Source organism: Pinus tabuliformis, chromosome 5_2, assembly GCF_031772625.1.
Source record: "Pinus tabuliformis cultivar Carrire ecotype Pingquan chromosome 5_2, CPIR1, whole genome shotgun sequence".
In the NCBI taxonomy this organism is placed as follows: domain Eukaryota; kingdom Viridiplantae; phylum Streptophyta; class Pinopsida; order Pinales; family Pinaceae; genus Pinus; species Pinus tabuliformis.
The window spans coordinates 1,053,344,092-1,053,364,366 of record NC_142306.1 but is presented as its reverse complement, the minus strand read 5'-3'; the positions used below and the strand labels follow the sequence as shown (position 1 = coordinate 1,053,364,366).

Genomic DNA, 20,275 nt, shown 5'->3' with positions numbered 1-20,275 from the left:
AATGCGGGAAAATCGGTGCAACAAAGGAGGGTTTTATTAATCTTCAGCAGCGATCGCTTTTACAAAAAAAGTTACATAGACACTAGGAGAAAACACCTAAGACTTTTTCTCCGAGACTTTCTGACACACTGGAGAGATTCCTTTCTCTACTGCGTCAGCCCTGCGTCATTCTATGTGGCTCTGCGCAGCTCTGATCCTTCTCTGCGTCATCCCTGCGCCTCTTTGATCTGTGTCTCCCTCTATGTTGTCTCTCAGAGTCCCTACATCACTTCTTCTAAGCTCCCTGACTGTTGCTAATGCCCCCTCTTCCTCCACCCTGCAACTCTCCCTCTGAAATCGATCTCCTTCTCTTTGAGAATAGATTTTCCTTGAGATAATGAGTATCTGGTAGTGTTTCTCCAAATGACCATCAAGTCTTCTCTTATACTTTTCTTGTTGACGAATCAACGGCGAGATTAAGTCTCTAATCAAAGGCTAAGATTAAAACAGACTTGATCCTCGTCTCTTAAAATCTTCTCATCCTTATCTTTAGTAATACCCATTAATATTTTTATTTTCCTAAGTGTAGACTTAGGAACCCATTAAAAATATTAATTATTTTAATAACTACTCATCCGGATGGAATTTCTCAAAACAATTTCTGGGTCTTGGAAATCTCATGTGCCTTAGCCTCTCCACCAATTTTCATGGCTAGAGCACATCTAACGCTACCACAAATCAACAAATAATACTTTCTAGGTTCCAGAATAGATTTGCATCAGGCTCCTTTTCCTATTCTAGCTTCCGCTTTCCTGCATCAGCTTTCTTCCTGCACTAGCTCTCTTTTCCTACACCATTTAGTATCCAAATGATCCCCAAGAAGGATCTACATAGCACATCTTCATCAAGGAGTTAGAAATATTCAAATACTCAAATATTCATGCTGGAAGGATAAGCAACAATAAATTTAAACAAGAGCAGTGTCATAAAGAAATAACATAAATTTAGAAGGTACTTATCTTTAATGACAAGTTATCAGCTCGTTCCATCATCCATATGTCAATGTTGCCTTCAATATATTCAATCGTCTTCAGTAGTAGCCCAACTGAAACTAGTTCATCTAGGGTTACATTGAATCTGTAACAAGTGCTGAAATAACTTCTTGTAGAACTCAAGCCTTTATCATACCCAGGTTCTTCTTCCAAGCACACTTCAAGGTTCTCTTCCAAACCCTAACCTCATGTTATCCTACTAACCAGGTTGCCTAGGGTTTCCTTCAAACCTAGCATTATTTTAGGTCTCTACCATCTTCACTAGCTTCCATCAATAGTTTATTCACAGGGGTGATATCCATAACTTTTCTTCATCCTAGCTCTAATACCATGTTAATTTTTCTTAAGGCTTAATTGTTCTTTGTTGTCAATAATTGCATTAATATATTTTTCATTATTTACATATGTATTCACCTCATAACATCATCATTAGCAATTATGTAGAAAGAAAAAAATCATCAACAACGCAGCAGAACAATAAAAGGAACATCAGAACAAAAGCATGCACAAAAAGGAGACACCAAAATTTGGTCGGAGACCAGGGCAAAGCCCCACAAGGGGGAAACCCAGAATTCAATTCTTCTTCTATTAGATATTCATCAATTGTTCAGTTGAGATACAAAATACATCTATAGTGAGATACTTCATTACATCAAGCCTCCTAACGCCAACTAGGTTCAATTCACAACTTCATTTGTAAAGTGAAGCTAATCCAAGAGCGTTGTTACCATATCTGCCATATCATTGTCATCACAGAATCATCGCAATACTACAATATTGTCATCATTGAATCATATCAACACTGCAATACTGTCCTCACTGAATTATACCAGCACTGCAATACGATTAGACATGAACACATAGATCTCAACATATATAATGTAGAAGAATACTTGCACTATTATACATCGATCATCATAAATAATTGTTGTTCACAATAGGTCACCACAGCATGGTAATTATTCGAGTGTCACTAATTTGTAAACCCTAACTGATCAGGTCTATTAGGGTTTGATTCCTTCTTTGAAAGTACTGACATAAAGGCATAGACTCTATAACCACACAACACTGTTATATTATATATATATATATATATATATATATATATATATATATATGTTGTCCTCAAGGCCACAATCAACAACAATATGCTATCCATGTAACTAGATCAATGTTATATAGAATTATATGTAGTCATTGTGGAGCTGCCATAATTCTGTTGTATACCATACTCTTCCACTGTACCATCGTGGAAATACCATTATAGTAACACCACAAGATACTAATTATCACAATAAACAACTATTATGTTACCATATAGAAGGTTCCAAGAATACATGAGTTACCGACTGTAACGATACTATAGCAATGTTATTACCATTATAGCGAGACATTATACCTTAAATGCAAGACCATTGGATTATGCTATTACAGTCATGTTGCACTCAAATTGTCAAAGTTTCCAGGGAAGCAGAAGTACCAATTTTTTCAATAGATTGGATCACATATCAGCAGTCCATGTGTCATTGTTATCCCATTCTGCAAGTTATGTAATGTAAATGATCTAATCAGAAGAGCTTTTTTCCCTCCGGCTTAAACCCCAAAGCTAGGGTGAAATTTATTGTCGAATTATTAGGTAAGTCCTAGTGTTTTTAGTAGAGTCTAAGGTGAAAGTGATTTCGGAATAAGTTAAGCTAGTTTGCTTAATTATTTTATTACAAATCACTTGGTTTACTAGATAATATTGTGTCGCAGATGGGTTATGTGTCTTGAGGGTCTAAACCTAATGTGTATTCCCCGTTTGAGGGTTGAAAAGATGGTGGAAAAATAATTAAATCCCCTTGTGTAAATTAATTAATTTTTCTAGCAAAATAAAATTAAATCCTAACCAAAAAACTAATCAATAGAGTCAAAATTAAATTGTCTTAAGAAAAATAATTCTCCAAGTGAAAAAATTCCTGGGTCCAAAAGGAATCAATTTTCAAGAAAATTTGGACCCTTGGACCTTGGTGGTTAAGTCAAAGTCAAATTTTTTAGGAAATGGAATTATATGATAAATTCGAAAATTCCTCAAAAATAAAAAAAATCAAGGGCCAAGATTAAAAGATCTTGAGGTGTTTATCAAGAGCCAGGATTATTTTGACATAGATCAAAGAAACTAGATGTTATTTTTCAACTTGGAGGATTTATCCATAAATTAGAGAGTCAATTGAGTCTCTAGTCATCATGATCTCTAGCTAGAAAATTTCTACTGAAGCAGCTTTGCAACTATTGTCTCGTTGGGAACTATTTTTTCAATCATAATAAAGGCTTTGGGATGCAATTCAAGGTGTTCTTGCTTATTGATTAGTGCTATGTGCTGACCACGGGCAATCTCTATGTTGCGCTGAATATTGGTAAGATTTGTTTATTCATTAGATGGAGATAAAACCATGCTATTGATAGTTTTGGACTAATCTTAGGTGGTTTGATTCCCCATATGATCTAACATATTATTTTGAGATAAATTCATAGTGCTTGCAGGTACTTCAGTCCTTGGCCTCCAAGTTCACAAACTTGGGCAAAAATTATTGTTGCTTGGATTCCAAATATTTATATGGTGAATTAAATATTCACTAAAGCTATATTATACATTGGGGTTTCTAAAGTATTTTCAGCCATTCTTCAAAGGAAAAAAACTCCATAAAAAATATTTTTCTCAAAAATTTAAAATTTTTAAAACCCTTATATATTTGTAAATCTTGTTAATAATTTTGTAGACCTAACTTCTAAATTATTTTTTCTAACTTGGGTTTTGGGGATTTTTTTTAGTATGTTGTATATATTCGGGGTTTGGGTATCTTATTTTCATTTTTGCAGATTGGATCAAGGGATCAAGTGGAAGAAGATCTAGATCTAGGCCCTTGAGGGTAAGATCTAGTCTCTAGACAATTTTGCAAAGACATTCACTGCAGATTTTTTTCCCGGAAAAATTCAAATCCAAAGAAGGAAAAAAAATTGAGATAACAGTTTCACTTTTTCAGGCCTCCCAAGCCCAGAGCCAGCCTTCCTAGGGGCAGCATCTCCCCTCCTTAGCTTAACGTTGCCTTTTCTTGGCCTCTTTTGCCATAATCTGCCCTAAAACCCTCCTTTGATTTTTCAACACTAAATACTTGGTGGTTTTGCAAGTTTTGAGACTCAAAAATTTAATTTTCAGGTGGCAGTTTGATCCTAAAATTTCAACAAATTTTGACCAAGGAATCATCAAAGCCTTTGGCCTAGGGTTTGACCTCTAAACCCTAGTTTTGTCTCTGATTTTTTACAACAGTCAAATCAATATCAATTAAGCCATAAAATCACATGCTACATGGTAAAAATTGTTTAAAATTGCAAAATCTTCATATTCATAAATTTTGGCCACTTAGTCACCCTAGATCTAGCCTAGATCTAACTTTTATGCTTGTTGGAATTTACTACATAACTAAAAATTTCAGATCTGAAAATTTTTGAAGCATACACCTGAATTAGATCAAAAACTAAAAAAAATTAGTTTCAATAAATTTTTGCTATTTTTGGGCATTTTGGGCACTGATTATAGTTCCATTAGCTTGATAATCTATCAATTACTCATTGTTGTATTAAATAGATTAGATCTGAAAATTTCTGAATCATACCCTCTAAAAACCTTAAAAATTTATTTTTTTTCAAGTTGGGTAGATTTTACTATTTTTGGGTAGATTGGGCATTTTTTTCTGACATCATTAGCTTGTTGATCTGTGGGTCAATTTACAGTTCTAATAACTCATTTCAGATCTGAAATATTACTGAATACATGATCTGAAATATTACTGAATACAACATCATAAAGTAAGCTAGACACATAATTTACTCCTGCTGGTCATTGGAAAGTTTTGTACTTCATGTGTTGGGCAAATTTTATAATTTAGAGTGATTTTTCCACTGTTGTCATAACACTAATAAGCGCTGAAATTTTCTGAGTACTACTGTTGATTTAACTGTTGAGATCTAACACTTTTGTGGTTTACTCTAAGTTTGTAAAATTCCCATAATTTAACACCTAAAAGCACTCCTACATTCAAGCTCTAGATCTGATCTTGTGATAATTGGAATCTAATTGGCATCTTTGTCTTTGGTAATTACTCTAAATCTTGGCGTCTAAGTTTTCATTTGCCTATCTTGAATGGTGATAAGCTTATCTTAAAGTGGTATCAAACATTTTTGAAAAATTTGGCATTTTACATCTTGTGAGAATTTGTTGAAGTTTTGCACTTGTGTCTCTAAAGCAATTTATTTGTTCAAGATTGTCATCTCATCATTTTTAAGTACTCTCGCTATAAGTTAATTCACATTAAGCACTTAAGTAACACAAACAATCTTAACTCAAGATAATCTCACTCATAATCTCTTGCATAAGCATCCTAGATATAGCTTGCATTAAAACTTACTTCCTAGCATAAGCTAGGTTGATAGAAATCTAGGGCAACCCTTCTCACCTAGCTTGAGGATCTTGGCAACTCTTCGGTGGTTAACACGATGACCTCGCAGTCATCAGAGCCACAGTCTCTGCAGCGCCAGAGGCATCGGGTGATAGGAGCACAACAGAAGGTATCATTAATTAGGCCCTAGTCTGCTTCCTATTGGCCTCCTTCCCACAACCTACCTTGGAGCCTAGCTTCAAAATAGTTAAGGGAAGGCCATACTTAGACTAGGCATATAATTAAAATAACCCAAGATCATTGCATCTCACATAGAACCAAGGACTTGCACATCATGTAGGATAGTTAATCATTCAAGCAACGGGTGTCCATCTGGTCACTTGGATTCAAATTACCATAAGCAATAATTGTGACTCCATTAAGGCATTGGTTTCATACTTTAAAATCTAATCTAATCATTAATCTTGCTAAATTTAACCAAGTAACTACGCCACTCATCAGTGTCTCCCAAACCAACTTGTTTTCCTTCACCTCATTCCATAGGGACTACCCCCCATAGCCTGTTGTTGGGAAACAACTAGAACGGAGTGGGCGGGGATTAGAGTGACAACCCCCACCACCCTGAGTGGTTGTCGCGGTGCCTATAGAATTCGAGCGACAACAAGTCATACCCGAGTGAACTACCGAGTGAGATCAGTGAGGCCTTTCATAGATGTGAATCCATGCCAGTACAGGGATGACATACCAGTTATGCCAGTATACAGAGATTAGATCATGAAACGTTCTATAGCCTCAAGAATGCGAGAATCATGTGGTGAGAGTACTGAACATAAAATAGTCTTGTAGTGAAAGTATGAAACTGAATAAGAGAAGTGAGATCAATTACGGAAGTATAATCTTGTAGCCGTGCGAGAGAGAAGTCATGTAGTCATCCGAGTGTAGTTATGTAGCCATGCGAGTGTAGTAGACTTGTAGTCAAAGCAAGAACAGATTTGTAATAAACCATGCCATAATCCTTTGCGAAACCAAAAAAATGCATTTGATATATCAGAACCTCAAACATTACAATCCAAAAAATCTCAGAGCAAAAATGTCTTATACCAAGAATGATTTGGAAAGCAACTCAACAGTGTATTTATACTGATCTCCATGAGTGAAAAGTCATGACTATAGGTCCAGGCCGACATGAACTTTACTTGGAGGGAAATTCAAAGCGAACTCAAATTTAAATATATAAATTTTTCTTTTAATATTTGTTTGCTCAAAATAATATTCTTCGTTGACCATAGGGCTTGCAATTTGGAACTAAGGGTTTCCCTTAGGGGAATTCGTCCCAATGCTGCCAAATTTCAACATTGTCTTCTTTATCTCTGTGATTATTCCGCTGCTTATCTATTGTTGAGAAATTTTGTGTCTTGGTAAAAAGAAATTAGCTTCAGATTGTTCATCATAGCAGTTGCAAAATTTTCATGGATTTTCAACAAGCCTAAGGTCTCTCTGTAGCATGGGCCTCTGAGGTCATCTTTGCACTCCTTGAGGCTAATATTTAGGCCTACTCTAAGACCCATTCGTCCTTTTCATGACATACATCAGTAATACTTGATCTAAAGATATTCTGATGGCATAATTTCAGTATTCATCTGAAATTTGGTTCTAATACTTTCTTGGTGTTTTGGGCTATTTTATATTTCTCATGAAGTTAAAGTGTGAACAAACAGCGGGCAAATTTTCATAAGTAATTCTACTGCAGACTCATCATTTTCAGAGATGAATTTGAAACTCAAAATCTGATTAAAGACGGTGTTCATACACATTCCAGTGTTCCAAAGGAAACTCAAATGAAGTCTGTCATTTTCAAGGCAAGATCAAGGTAGTGAAGCAACAATTTCTCAAACATGTGGATACCTGTTAACTGAAGGCGTCTATCACATCAAACGTCGCAATAAGTGAAGCACATCTGTGAGGCATAATATTCAAGGCAGAACACTAGACAGATTAGTGGTACACTTCACATCAGCATACCTAAGGTATGAAATTTGATGCTTCAGTTAATTTTGAGTTCTTATTGAAGTAAGAGTTGTCAGTTCACAAAGTTCAGATCTGAAGTTTGGGCACATCGTTGTATATTTGGAGCATGCATCACCAGTAAAAGAAGTTTCATTAAGTATCTTTGTAAGTGGGTCATTGTCCCTTGTACGAGAGCCCATAATTATCTTTCTATTTTATATTTTCAAGGTGGTTGGGTGATGCAAGGTAGGAGAGTGAAGTCTCCTTCAGGTTGAAGCCTGAAAATCCTCTAGGGTGGCAGGGTGGTGTTAGGGAAAGTTGGAGCTTGCAGGGTGTTAAAGCATCATTTCAGTTGGAGCTGATAAAACTAGGGCGTTGGAGCATCCTTCCAGTTGGAGCTGGTAAAACTAGGTTGTAGGAGCATCCTTTCAGGAGTTGGAACTTCCTAATAAATTGAATGTTTTTCTAAGAGTACTAGGAAGTTGGAGCATCCCTTTCAGTTGGAGCTAAGAAATTTTGTACCCATTAAACTATATTAGAAAAGTGTTTGGTGGTGTTGACCATGAACATGTCAACAGTGCCAAGAAGCAAAGTACAGAAGTGTGGATTAAAATTTTTTAGTCATCATCATTTTGTAATCCCAAATTCTGCAAGTTATTGTAAAAATGATTCTAGTATGACTATTAAGTCATGTAACAACACCTAGGTAAGCCCATGACTCTTCTCCAAGGGTTTCACTCTAGTGAGTTTTTTCACCTCCCCAATTACTTGTGTTTCTAAACACAATTAATTGGCAGAGTTTTTCTCCTAGATATACCACAAAACTAGGGTGGAACTCATTGACAAGGTCTTCGGTGATTCTTAGTGTTATCAAATGTATTTTTATCATACTAGATCATGTGTCTTGAGTCGCAGAATTTGATTGAGTCTTAAGAGTCTGAGTCTATGTGTAAATTTCCCGTCTAAGGGTTGATTCTTCTAATATCTTCATGTAAAAGTATGTTTAGGAATATTTTTGGTGAATGGTTTCTCATAATTAGAACACCATTACCAGAGTATTTTTTGGATACACATAGAGGGTGGAAAAAATATTTAATCCCCTCTGGGGTCTACAATTTTATTTTCTGGCAAAATAAAAATAAGATTAGCTAGAACTTGTCAAAATTAAAATGAAAGGGAAAATAAGTGGAAAAATTATTCAAAATATTATTGAGGGCTATTTTCAAAGGATAAAATTCAAGTCAAAACAAAAGGCCTCATTTCCAAGGCAAGATGGACCAGTCAAGAAATTCATTGGGCCAGAGAAGACTATGTCACAGCAAATCGAAATTTTTTGACCAAGCAATTAAGTATTTGCACAAGAAACGATAATTCTATTTTTTGGAGGTCCTCCATGGTCCAAAAGTCAAAGTTTGACCCCTCCAACACAGTGAACAAGGAAGATCGAATTATTGTGGATATTTGTGCCAACTAATCAAGGGTTCAAATTTTTTAGACGAAGATCAAGCCATGCATCGAGCTACTAGTCGTTATTTTCCACTTGGAAGGGTTGACCACTTTCATTATCTATATAAGGAAGCATTTTTATCCTCATTTGAGGGAAAAAAAAAATTGTACTGAGCTAAGCTCTACTAGAATAGTTTTTCTACACTAATAAAAAGTCTTTGGGGTTTCAATTCAAGGTCTCTCTTGATGATTCATGGTATGTGTTGAATAATTTTAATGCTCTAATCGTGTTCATTATTGAATATTATTGTTTCATAGCCAATGGTTGGATTATCTACCACAAGTATCTTGATTTAGGTATTGGGCTACAATAAACACATTGAACCTAGTAGATCTAGCAGCTATCTCTAGATCTCTAGTTTTCTTGTGTGAATTGAACCCCTTTGAAACTAATAACCTATCTTTCGAGTGTGTAGACATCTTCAGTTGATTCAGGCCTTAGGCAAGCCCCAACTACATGGACTTCGAAGTGACCACACCTTGTTTGGACTCTGAGCTTATCTAACAATTTGTGGTGCAGGATTTTCGCTAGTACATTAAATAAAACTATTTCACTCATCTATCTTCAATTTCTTCTTGGCCTAAAAGGATTTATTTGCTAAATAGAATTTCAATTTAATTGTGAATAGTGTGAATAATTTTGCAAATTATTTCCTAACCCTTTGTAATTATTTTATATTTTGTATATAAGTATTTGGGGTTTTTTGGGGTTTTGTTTTGAATTTCTTCTAGATCTTGGGCTTGGCTCTATTTATTTGACTTGCAGGTGCCAAAGGATCAAAGTTTCAAAGAGAAATTCGAAGTGTGAGGATCCTAGCCCTCACCTACCCTAGACGGCTAGGGTTTAGGCAGTGTTTAGCCTTTGGAGGGGTCATCTAGCCAAGAGAAGGAAGTTGTTCAGCTTTTGAGGGTGGATCTAGAGCCTAGACACCCAAATCTACAAGACCCAAGTGCCAAAAGCCCAACGCCTTGCCTTCTAGGAGGAGCCGCTAGCCCTAGAGAGCTTATTTGCTGCAAAACTGGGGTTTTCTGAAGTGTTTATCATCTAAAGGTTTGGCAAGTGATTTTTGGTGGATAAAGCACTTTTTTTTGGCTAATGCTTGATTTGGTGACTCATTTAAGATAGTCGCAGGGGTTTGGAGGCCTATTAAGCCTAGTCGCAGCCTCATTTAGGCCAAGAAGCCTTGTCGCAACTTTGAGAGGACCTAATAACCTTAGCCACAGCATTGTTGACTTGATAATCACTTCATCACTCATTTTTAGCACTAACAATTGGTATTTGCACGTTAATCATAATTTTCTAAGGGTTTGAAGTGGGTTCTCACTAAAAAATTTTCTTTGGGCTCAAATTAGCCTTTAGGTCTAGAAGGCGATTTTAACCCTAGCCACAAGGTCTTAAAGAGATATTAGGCCTAGCCACGGGCATTTGGAGGCTTAATTCATTATTGAAGTTGGTTTTAGGGCTAACATTTTGTGGTTGCAAGTGTTAAAAAACTTACATTGCAGTTTCATTGCCAAATCACTCCTTTTTGGTGCCTCAAAGCTTGTCTCAACTTGGAAAACTTGGTAGTGAAGCAAGTCCACAAGGCCTAAAGGGTTTGCTCTCACCTTTTTCCTCTTTCCTTGACTGTCACAATAATAAGCAGATCTGAAGGAAACTATTACATACCATAATCATAAGCCCTAAACACACCTAAACCCACTCATAACATCCCCATAATAATAACTAGTGGTAATCTTTCATGAATCTTTGGGTGGCTTATCTTGATTATTAAAGGTCTGATATAAAAATCTCAGAGGTTTGATCCAAGCATCAGAGTCTCTTCATATTGATAATCTTGCCTCACATTTTGCACTAAAATTGGTCATTGGGCTTGGTATTCTGTGATAAGTTTTGACTTATTTCTTATTGACAGTGAGCTCATTCTTGACAGTGGTAAGATCTGATCTATTCTTGAGATTATACATTATTTGCATCTAAGAAGTAAGGGTCATTGAATGATAAAAGCATTGGTGCATCTCTCTCTCTCTCTGTCTTGAGAATAAGCCATTGTTCTTGCTTTCTATCTCTTTGCATCTTTGCATTCTTGCATCATTGCATTATGCATTTGTTAGTATCTTCATACATTGTGATAAAGTATTCATTAAAGTGTTTCATTCATTTTCTATTGTCATCTTGTAATCTTGTGTTGAGAAGCAACATTGTAAGCATCTTGATTTCAAGTGGTTTAATAGTGTCATATTGGAGCATTTGATATACTTGTAATCTCATTGAAGCAATCAATCATTTGCATCTTCTTTCTAAGTTAGAAGTGCATATTTAAAAGTTACCTCCAAGCATAGGCTTGGTTGTAAGAAAGATAGGGCCACCTTCTTCACACAATTTGAGAAGTCTAGACCCTCATCCGCAGTTAACACGGGTGACCTTGCAGTTCTCTTGTGGGAAATCCGTTGTAGGAACAGAGGCACTTTTTTATGTAAAAAACTAGTTAAATTTAGGTTTATTGTTTAATTTTAGGTTTAGTTAGACGAAAGGGCACGATCATAAGATCATGCCCTTTCCCAAAGGGTGCCATGGCGGTATATAAGCCAGAAACCCCATTGTAATCAATTATCATCGGTAATTCATCTTTTTAATAAAATATTTATATGTATATTTTTGCGTATCAGAAGATTTTTGTTTCATTGGTATCAGAGCAGTTCTTTTCTGGGCAGATAGCTGCACAGCTCACTGTGCCTATCATACTAGGCTCACTCGTCTTCGCAAGTCACTCTACATCAATTTCCTTTGCCCCCGCATTCACTCACGCCCCCACACTGCTCCTACACATACGTTAAAACCCCCGTTCTCTGCAATCCACTGTCCAAACTTACCCACCACGCGCTTCAGCCATCCGTCCGTCATTTTTTTTACAGCCATCATGTCCCTACCCCGTCCACTGCGATCCGTTGTCCAGTCTTAACAGTCCGTCACACACTTCAGCCCTTCCGCCAGTCGTTTTTTTCTGCAGCCATCGTGTCCCTTGTGAACGCCGAGTTTCCACAACAGGCACACCTCTCCACCTTAATGACGTGACTCGTCCCTCGCTCGCCTGGCTCGATTATCACATATAGCGACCAGTCAAAAAAATTTCTATAAGTTTTTATGAACAGTTAAAAGAATCGACGTGACTGTCCGTAGTTGGTGACTGTCCGCGTTAAAAATAAATAATACGTTTATAACGTTACATATATAATTATAACATTGGATATATATATCGTCCAATATATATATTCAAACATATATAACGTTATTTATGTATAAAGTAAAATATATAATTATAGCGTGAAATATATATATATAGCGGTAATCTATATATAATATATACAACATATATATAATTATATTATATATTATATATTATATATTATATATTATATATATAATTAAATTTATTTTAATTAATTAAAAGTTATATATATATATATATAAGTTAATTTAGTTAATTAAATTTATTTTAATTAATTAAAAATTATATATATATATATATATATATAAAAGTTAATTTAATTAATTAAAATTATTTTAATTAATTAAAAGTTATATGTATAAAATTTATTTTAGTTAATTTAAAAGAAAAAAGGAGAGGAAAAATATTTTAGCTGGCAAGTAAATACACGCCCCTACAAACCCGCTCAATGTCGACAATGACAATGGCGAATTTCCAAAAAAAATTGGACTCGGAGCATAAGATCAATAGCAACCACGATGAAGTCAGTAAAAGATTAAATGAATTCCAGATCAAGCTTAGGGAGCAAGCTGACGAAATCAAAAATCTTCACGATACGACAAATAGAATAGAAATAAAGATGGAAAATTACCATGTCCAAACAGAAGCAAGCATCAGAGAGGTCTTAACAATGCTGAAATTCTATGTAAAAGGTCGAATTGTACACCCGAACAACTACTAAAAGAAGGTGAAGAGAATCAAGAACACATCTCGTCAGATTCAACAAAGTCACCAGACTTTCATGAAAAAGTTGAATCCCCAAAAAAATCAGCAACATCCCACCAAGAAGCAAGTAACACAGCCTTTACAAACAAGCAACTCTGGGATAACTTTACCAATCAACACCCTTTTTTCACTCAACCATTAGCAACATACCAGCGAAGGGCAAAAGTTGAGATGCCTAAATTCGATGGAAACGAACAAAACAATGTTGCATGGATAAATAAAGCAGAAGAATACTTTGAAATATATGACATCAATGACGATGACGAAAAGCTCAGGCATGCATCCATGAAAATGGAGGGAGAAGCATATAACTGGTATATGTGGTGGAAAAAGACAACACACGTCATTAGTTGGAGGAAATTTAAAGATGCATTCTTCAAAAGATTCCAAGGTGTAAAGGAAGAAGAGTTCTTTTCAAAACTCATCAAATTACGACAAAAAGGAAGTGTGGACGAATACACTCAAGAATGGGAGACCTTAGTAACACGAGTACCTGGGTTATCAGAATCTCGTCTAATTCAGTCATACATCTCGGGACTCAAAACACATTTACAAGCAAAACTTGAGATGCATGACATTACATCTATAGAAGTAGCAAGACGAAAAGCAAAAATAGTCGAAAAGAAATCCAAACCAATATTTTGGTCAAAAGCGGAAAAAACTTATGCAAGACAAAGGATACCCCAGTATGTGGACTCAAATAATACAAGATATGTTCCACCACATCGTCGTGAAGATGATTAATTTAATGTGGAAATGCAAAGGATGAAAGAGGGTAAATGTAAACGTTGTGGTGAGAAGTGGGACCCCAAACATAGATGTGCTAAAAGAAAAGAACCAAAGAACCTATATAATTGTGAAGCAACCAATGATTCAAACAGTGAAGATTATGACATAGAAGACACAGAAGATGCCCCAGAATTCTCACCAGAATTAGATGACGGAAGTATTCCGCAAGTGTCATTATTAGCTATGACAGGTATATCACAACCTCAGACGTTAAAGTTAAAAGGACACATAAAGAAGAACAACGTAGTGGTTCTCATTGACTCAGGTAGCACACATAATTTTTTAGATGCAACCGTGGCAAGGAGACTCAATATTTTTTCATTTCCCTTACCAAACATGAAACTGATGGTAGCTAATGGTAAGAAGATTGAAAAGGTAGGGAAATGCCATAAGGTCAATTTGCAGATTCAAGACTTTAATCTAGAGTCTCCATTCTTCACGGTACCATTAGGAGGAGTAGATGTAGTCTTAGGTATCCAATGGCTACGAACTTTAGGTACTTATGCCGCCAACCATCAAGTACAATTTATAAAATTCAAATGGGGAGGTCAAAAGTAAAAACTACACAGATTCCAAGCACCAGAAAATCAAGTTGTATCATCATCTCAGATGATGAAGCTGAGTCGAAAAGGAGCACCTGCTTATGTAGTACAATGTCACCAATTAGAAATGTTATCTGCAAATATGACCAGTGAAGAGTCACCAAAGATACAAGATCTAATTCGGAATCATGAAAAAGTAATTCAAGACCTACCTATGAAGATGCCGCCTAATAGGGAAATTGAGCATACAATTGAAGTCAAGGTAAGATCAGACCCCGTCAACATCAAGCCATACCGATATCCACATCACCAAAAAATGGAAATTGCAAGATTATTCCAAGACCTTTTAAAATGTGGGACCTTGATCATCTTGGAATATATAATCAAGTGGAAGGACTTACCAAAGAAGACGCTTCTTGGGAGAATGAAGCACCTTGTCAACAACATCCGTCGTTGCGTATGCTTTGAGGACAAAGCATTCTTTCGAGAGGAAGGCAATGTTATGTAAAAAACTAGTTAATTTTAGGTTTATTGTTTAATTTTAGGTTTAGTTAGACGAAAGGGCACAATCATAAGATCATGCCCTTTCCCAAAGGGTACCATGGCGGTATATAAGCCAGAAACCCCATTGTAATCAATTATCATCGGTAATTCATCTTTTTAATAAAATATTTATATGTATATTTCTGTGTATCAGAAGCTTTTTGTTTCACACTTGAGTGGTTAGAACTCCAGGGGAGGTATCGTTAATGAGGCCTTAGCCTCCTTCCTGTGGACTTCTCCCTACAACTAGCATTTGAGACTAGCTTAAAAATAATTGAGAGGAAGGATTCACCTAGAGTAGGCATCTAATTGAAAATTTACCAAGATCTTGCATCTCACATTAGATTAGGTCCTACATTTCATTTAAGATAGACTTGGCATCTTGCAACAACTGTTCTAAGGCACTGGTCTATCACTCATATCTTAAAGAAATCTAATCTTGTTGTGCTTACTAAATTTACTTGTCACTTAATTTTAATTCAAGTTGTTAGGCCATTCAGTTGTATCTCCTAGACATGTTGGTTCCCAACTCATCCATAGTGACCACCCCCCCTTAGCCTCCATTTAGGAGATAGCTTAAACAGAGAGGGCAGGGCTCAGAGTGGCAACCCCTGCCATAAGCGTTGTTGCATAAGGTGTACATTTTATGTGACAACATTTTCTGGCACTGTTGTCGAGGATAGAGTTTATCTTGTTCTCGGCGCTTCGACATATTTTCTTTTCTTCATCATCCCTTTTCTTGGTTTATCAATGTTGTGGATTGATTCTTCTATGCTTTTTCTTCTTAGCTCTTGCCTATAAAGTCTATTTTTAAAAGATTAAATTTACAGGTATAACTTGGTGATCACAATACAACTCTACTGATCCATGTGAGGAACAGGTGGTCCATTAGAAGGGGAGGTATAGGCTCTAAATTTCATCATTTCGCCCTTAGTTTCCTTCAAAAAGACATACTATCGCATTGGACAAGCTCTATAGGGGGATTCTTCAACCTTAGTGTGGGACACTGGTGGCACTGTTGGTATAGTGGTAGGGAAATCTCGAATGAGTGGGTCCTCCTAGTGAAGCCAAATCCCTTGTAGGTTAGTCTACACTGGTTTGAGTGGGATAGTTTCACCCCCAACTCCTCACCCACCAGTCCTAAAGGAAGTGTTGACAAAGAGGGGGATGTGATTGCAAACCCACCTATTGCCCTTGAACATTGGCACTAGTCTTTGTATCCTTCCATCACCCTTATATTTTGTTCCTACTAAAAAACCATTTGTCACTGAGGTTGCTTATGATGTCACCTTACTCTGTATTGTTTAAGCCCTAGTGATCTGTAGGGGAGCTCCCTCAAAGCCAAATCAGAACCACCATAAGGCAAGGTAGTCAACAAAGTGATAGTGAGTGATCTACCCAGTTTCCACTTGGATTGTGCAGCGTGGTTTGGAGCCTCCATCACTTTAACACACAACTCGCAGAGGTAACAACATGATTTAAGTGAAGTTCTAAGGAAGATGAATCAAAGGTCTTTAACAATGTTCTAATCCAAGAAGAAGAAGTGCAACCACTTATAATATTATTATAAGAAGAGCACCAATAGAAGAACCATCATATATGATAATCAACCTAAAGATGAGTGTTCTCTCATCAACTGACAGCACAATACTCCAAGCTAAGCACATGTATCCCTAGTGCACCAAATGCTCCATCTGTGTCATCCTGAAATCCTGTGACATCTGTAAGAAAAATCACCATTGTTGTGATGAAAATCAAAGGCATAGGCCACATACAAAATGAGGGGTAACAGTAAACGCACAGCTAAAGCTTACAACTTAATTATGTAGTAATTGTCAATGTTAATTAGATGGAAGCATAGCCTACTTAGCTTTTTAGTTTGCTAATATGTAGTCACATTCTTGAACCTACAAACATACACATTCCAAGTTGCCCTTCAGTATTATGTTTCTTTTCAAAATGAATTACAGTCCAAATCCATCTCTTCAGCAGTAGTTCATTCTAAGTAATACTTTGAAGATTTTCAGAATACTACAAATTTTGAGACATGAATAAAAAGAATGCTTGAAGTCGAAAATGAAACCATCATATCCCTAAGAAGAAAGGCCACCTTGCTAAAATATTGACCAAACAATTAGCACCAGTTAAGACTGAATGAGACACCCTAAAAGAAAAGCTTATGTTTCATCACTATAGCTCAAGTAACAATTACATACCATAGACCGTTGAGCGGAGAAAATTGCATTCATGACAGCAACATATCTGCCAATACAGCCTGTTAGGAACCCCAAGTACAGATTGCTGAAAACTGAAAATCCTTAACCAGTTGACAAAATACATACTGTTGTGGTCCATCAGGCGATCCCTGCAAGCACAATATCTGCTCCAAAAAATCAAAGTTAGACACAGAAATTGAGCATGTTAAATCACACAACAGATCTTGCCCTACTCATGTTTGAATCATCTTTAACATTTATGTGCTTTTACATTCAATAGAGAATTCTAGAAAATAAGACAAAAGCAGCATGAGATGAATACTGCAAGAGATTATAGCTAAATAATCTAATTTTATTGATGTCCGCAAATGCCCAAGGAATAGGTCCATGGAAGTAAAGAGTGCAATCAGTGGCCACAGCACTCATTGATTGTCTAGAACACTATTGATGTTAGAATGTTATCCAAGTAAAAGAGAGCCCAATGACACTAAATGAAGGCAAAGAGCAAGAGCTAGTCTAAAATTGTATTCCATTCTAAGAATCCTCCTTGCTGCCAAATAAGAGAAGATAGAAATTTCCCAAAAATAAGAAAAACAATATCCAGGAATTATTCAGAAATCAGAATAAAAAATATCACAATTTACAGTGCCAATTTCATGTAGCCAAATCTATATTCTGTATGTACCCTGTGCCGCATATAATATCATTGTACTCTAGCAATCTGACAACTTGTGATAAGATTCTGGCAAAATTGGCTTGTTTCATCTCTTTTAGCAGAGATCTTTTGACCACTAAAGTTGCATTTGAAGATTTGTCAAAGACTCCATGATCAAAGTACACTTAGAGCATTCAAGCACCATCAGACCATTCAGAATTCCAGATTTCATCAGGGCTTTTAAGCCCTTTTCTTTTTCTTCTCATCATTCTGTTTTTTAGATTCCCCAGCCCTGCGGGGACATTGTAAAAATGATGCTAGATGAATAAAGCTATGTAACAGGCCTAGGTAGCTCAGGGCTTTACAAGCAAGGGAGTTCACTCAAGGGAGTTTTTTTTTCACTTAGCTAATTATTCATGTTTTTAACACTTAATAATTAGTTGGGTTTGTTCTCCCAGATATACCCCATAGTTGGAGTGTGACTTGATGGTAGAGTCTTAGGTGAGTCCTAGTGTCTAGAGTCAAAGCATATTACCATACTAGATCATTTCTAAAGTTTCACAGAATTTGTTTAGGTCTAGGTATCATTTTTTAATTGTAAAAAAGTTTCCTGCAAGACGGGATTTTTAATAAATATTTGATGTAAGTTGTAATAAGTGATGTCTAGAGAAGTTGTAGGGGGGTAAGAGTACTCAAAATTAGACCTCTACACCTCAATTTTCTACTAAGACACACTTTGAGGGTCAAAAAATGACTATTTACCCCTCAACCTATTTTTTCTAAGTTTTGGGAAAAACTGGCAAATAAATTAGCCAGAAATTAATAATTGAGAGAAAATAAAATTCTTTCCAAGTTGAAGAGGCTTAGAGATGAGGTGGAAATTCACAGTGGTTAAAGTCAAGTCAAAAAGTGATGTGGACTCACCTTATCCCATTTATCAACGAAGATAACCAAAAGAAAATGTTGATGGTCCCTAGCCACAACAAATCACCCAGCAAATTCCAACTTTTTGAGGAGGTGGTTTGAGTTAGTTGATTCAACTAGATTAATTGGTGGGATTTGACTCAGATCTGATCAAGATTTAAGAAAAAAATTCTAAAGTAGTCCCTCACCACCCTACCCAGCTTACCATTTGTGAAAACGGCTAACTCCTTGAACACTGTGAAGGGCCTCTAGAAGGGTATCGAATTTCTTGATGGGATTAAGACGTTTTTCATTGGGATCACCACTTTGCACCTGGATATGAGATCTATAACTGGGATCTACCCCATTTTTCTACTTAAGAGAGCCATTGGCTCCTCATACGGCAATTTCTATGTTATGTTGGGCTAGCAGCTCTGCAAAATTTTGTACTCTATTTTCTCATGATCTAATAAAGCAAAAGACTTTGGGGTTTATTCTATGTGGTGTTATTCTTCTGCTTTTGAGGTATAATTGTTTCAATTTGTGCTTAATGCTCTACATGTGCTAAATCGATTTGTTATTTCCATTTGCCAAGCTTTGGATCTATTGATGTAAGCTATCTTGCATTAATATTTGAGTTAGAGGACCACTCTAGAGGGAGAAGCACTAGAGGGTTTTTGGTTGAACCCCTAGCCTTCTTTTTCATTGTGCAATTTATCTCCTTGTGGATCTAACAATTTTTGTCAAGTGTGTAGTAAGTTTTTGGTTGAACGAACCCGCTCCCAAGGAAAAAGGAGCAAGAACCCACATTGATTTACTTCTCTCATAGTCTGATCTAAAGATTACAGAGGGAGTCTCTGCCCTAGCTCTCTGAAAACATTTTACTATCAAATCGAAATCTACTTGCTAATTTTATGTGCTTTCATTAAAAGATCTAGCTTTATAGAGCCTGTTTGAAGGGTCATTCCCTTCTTGCTTGCACAAGAGCGGAGGTGTCCTCATCCTCTTGTGGCTTGCATTTGTATTTCTAAGTGTACATTCTCACTATTTTCTGATTTATTTCTCTTGTATGTGATTTGATCTTTCCTCTTGGTGCTTGTGCAATTTCTTGTGGAAGCTTGAAGAGTAGGGGTTTTGAAGACATCTTGAAGGGATCTATAGGTGAAGGCTTGAAGGATCAAGAAATCTACATTTTTTAGACCTCTTCCTACCCTTGTCCATGGATAAAAGCCTCACTCTCTCTTTTCCACAATTTTTTCTTCCTAAAGAATTTTGACGTTGAGCCTTAAAAGCTAACATGTCTTGGAGGAAAAGCGAGTTGCCTCACTTGGAGAACTCTTTCATTGTATTATTGAAGCATTGTAATATTTTTCTCTTTTCCGTATTGTATTTTGAGGAGGAGTATTTGCTCTTTGAGCCCTTTGTTGTAAACCCTTTTCAAGATCTACGTCCCTCATTTCTCTTTAAGAGGGCATTTCTACTAATAATAAAAGAAATTTTCTGTTTTTTAGGGAGCTTGGGGATTTCCCCTTGGCATCCCGGTCTCCTCATTTGGAAGGAGGACCTTTAGGTGATTGGCGACTAACTTGTTTCATTTGCTTTGCTAGTTTAGATTGTTTACTTGCTCATTTCATCATAACCGCTCATTCACA

The 20,275-nt window shown here is 36.3% G+C and overlaps 1 protein-coding gene across 1 annotated transcript in view; it reads right to left on the bottom strand.

The window, feature by feature from the left end:
- The window catches only part of LOC149162853 (basal transcription factor complex subunit-like protein), a 232,251-nt gene that overhangs the window by 139,168 nt on the left and 72,808 nt on the right, over positions 1–20,275 (bottom strand). Inside the window, exons 5-6 of the mRNA XM_089437412.1 lie at positions 17,192–17,229; positions 17,066–17,111 (exon numbers count right to left, since the gene is read on the bottom strand). Coding sequence (XP_089293538.1) covers positions 17,066–17,111; positions 17,192–17,229 — 84 coding nt within the window. The remainder of the gene's footprint in view (positions 1–17,065; positions 17,112–17,191; positions 17,230–20,275) is intronic.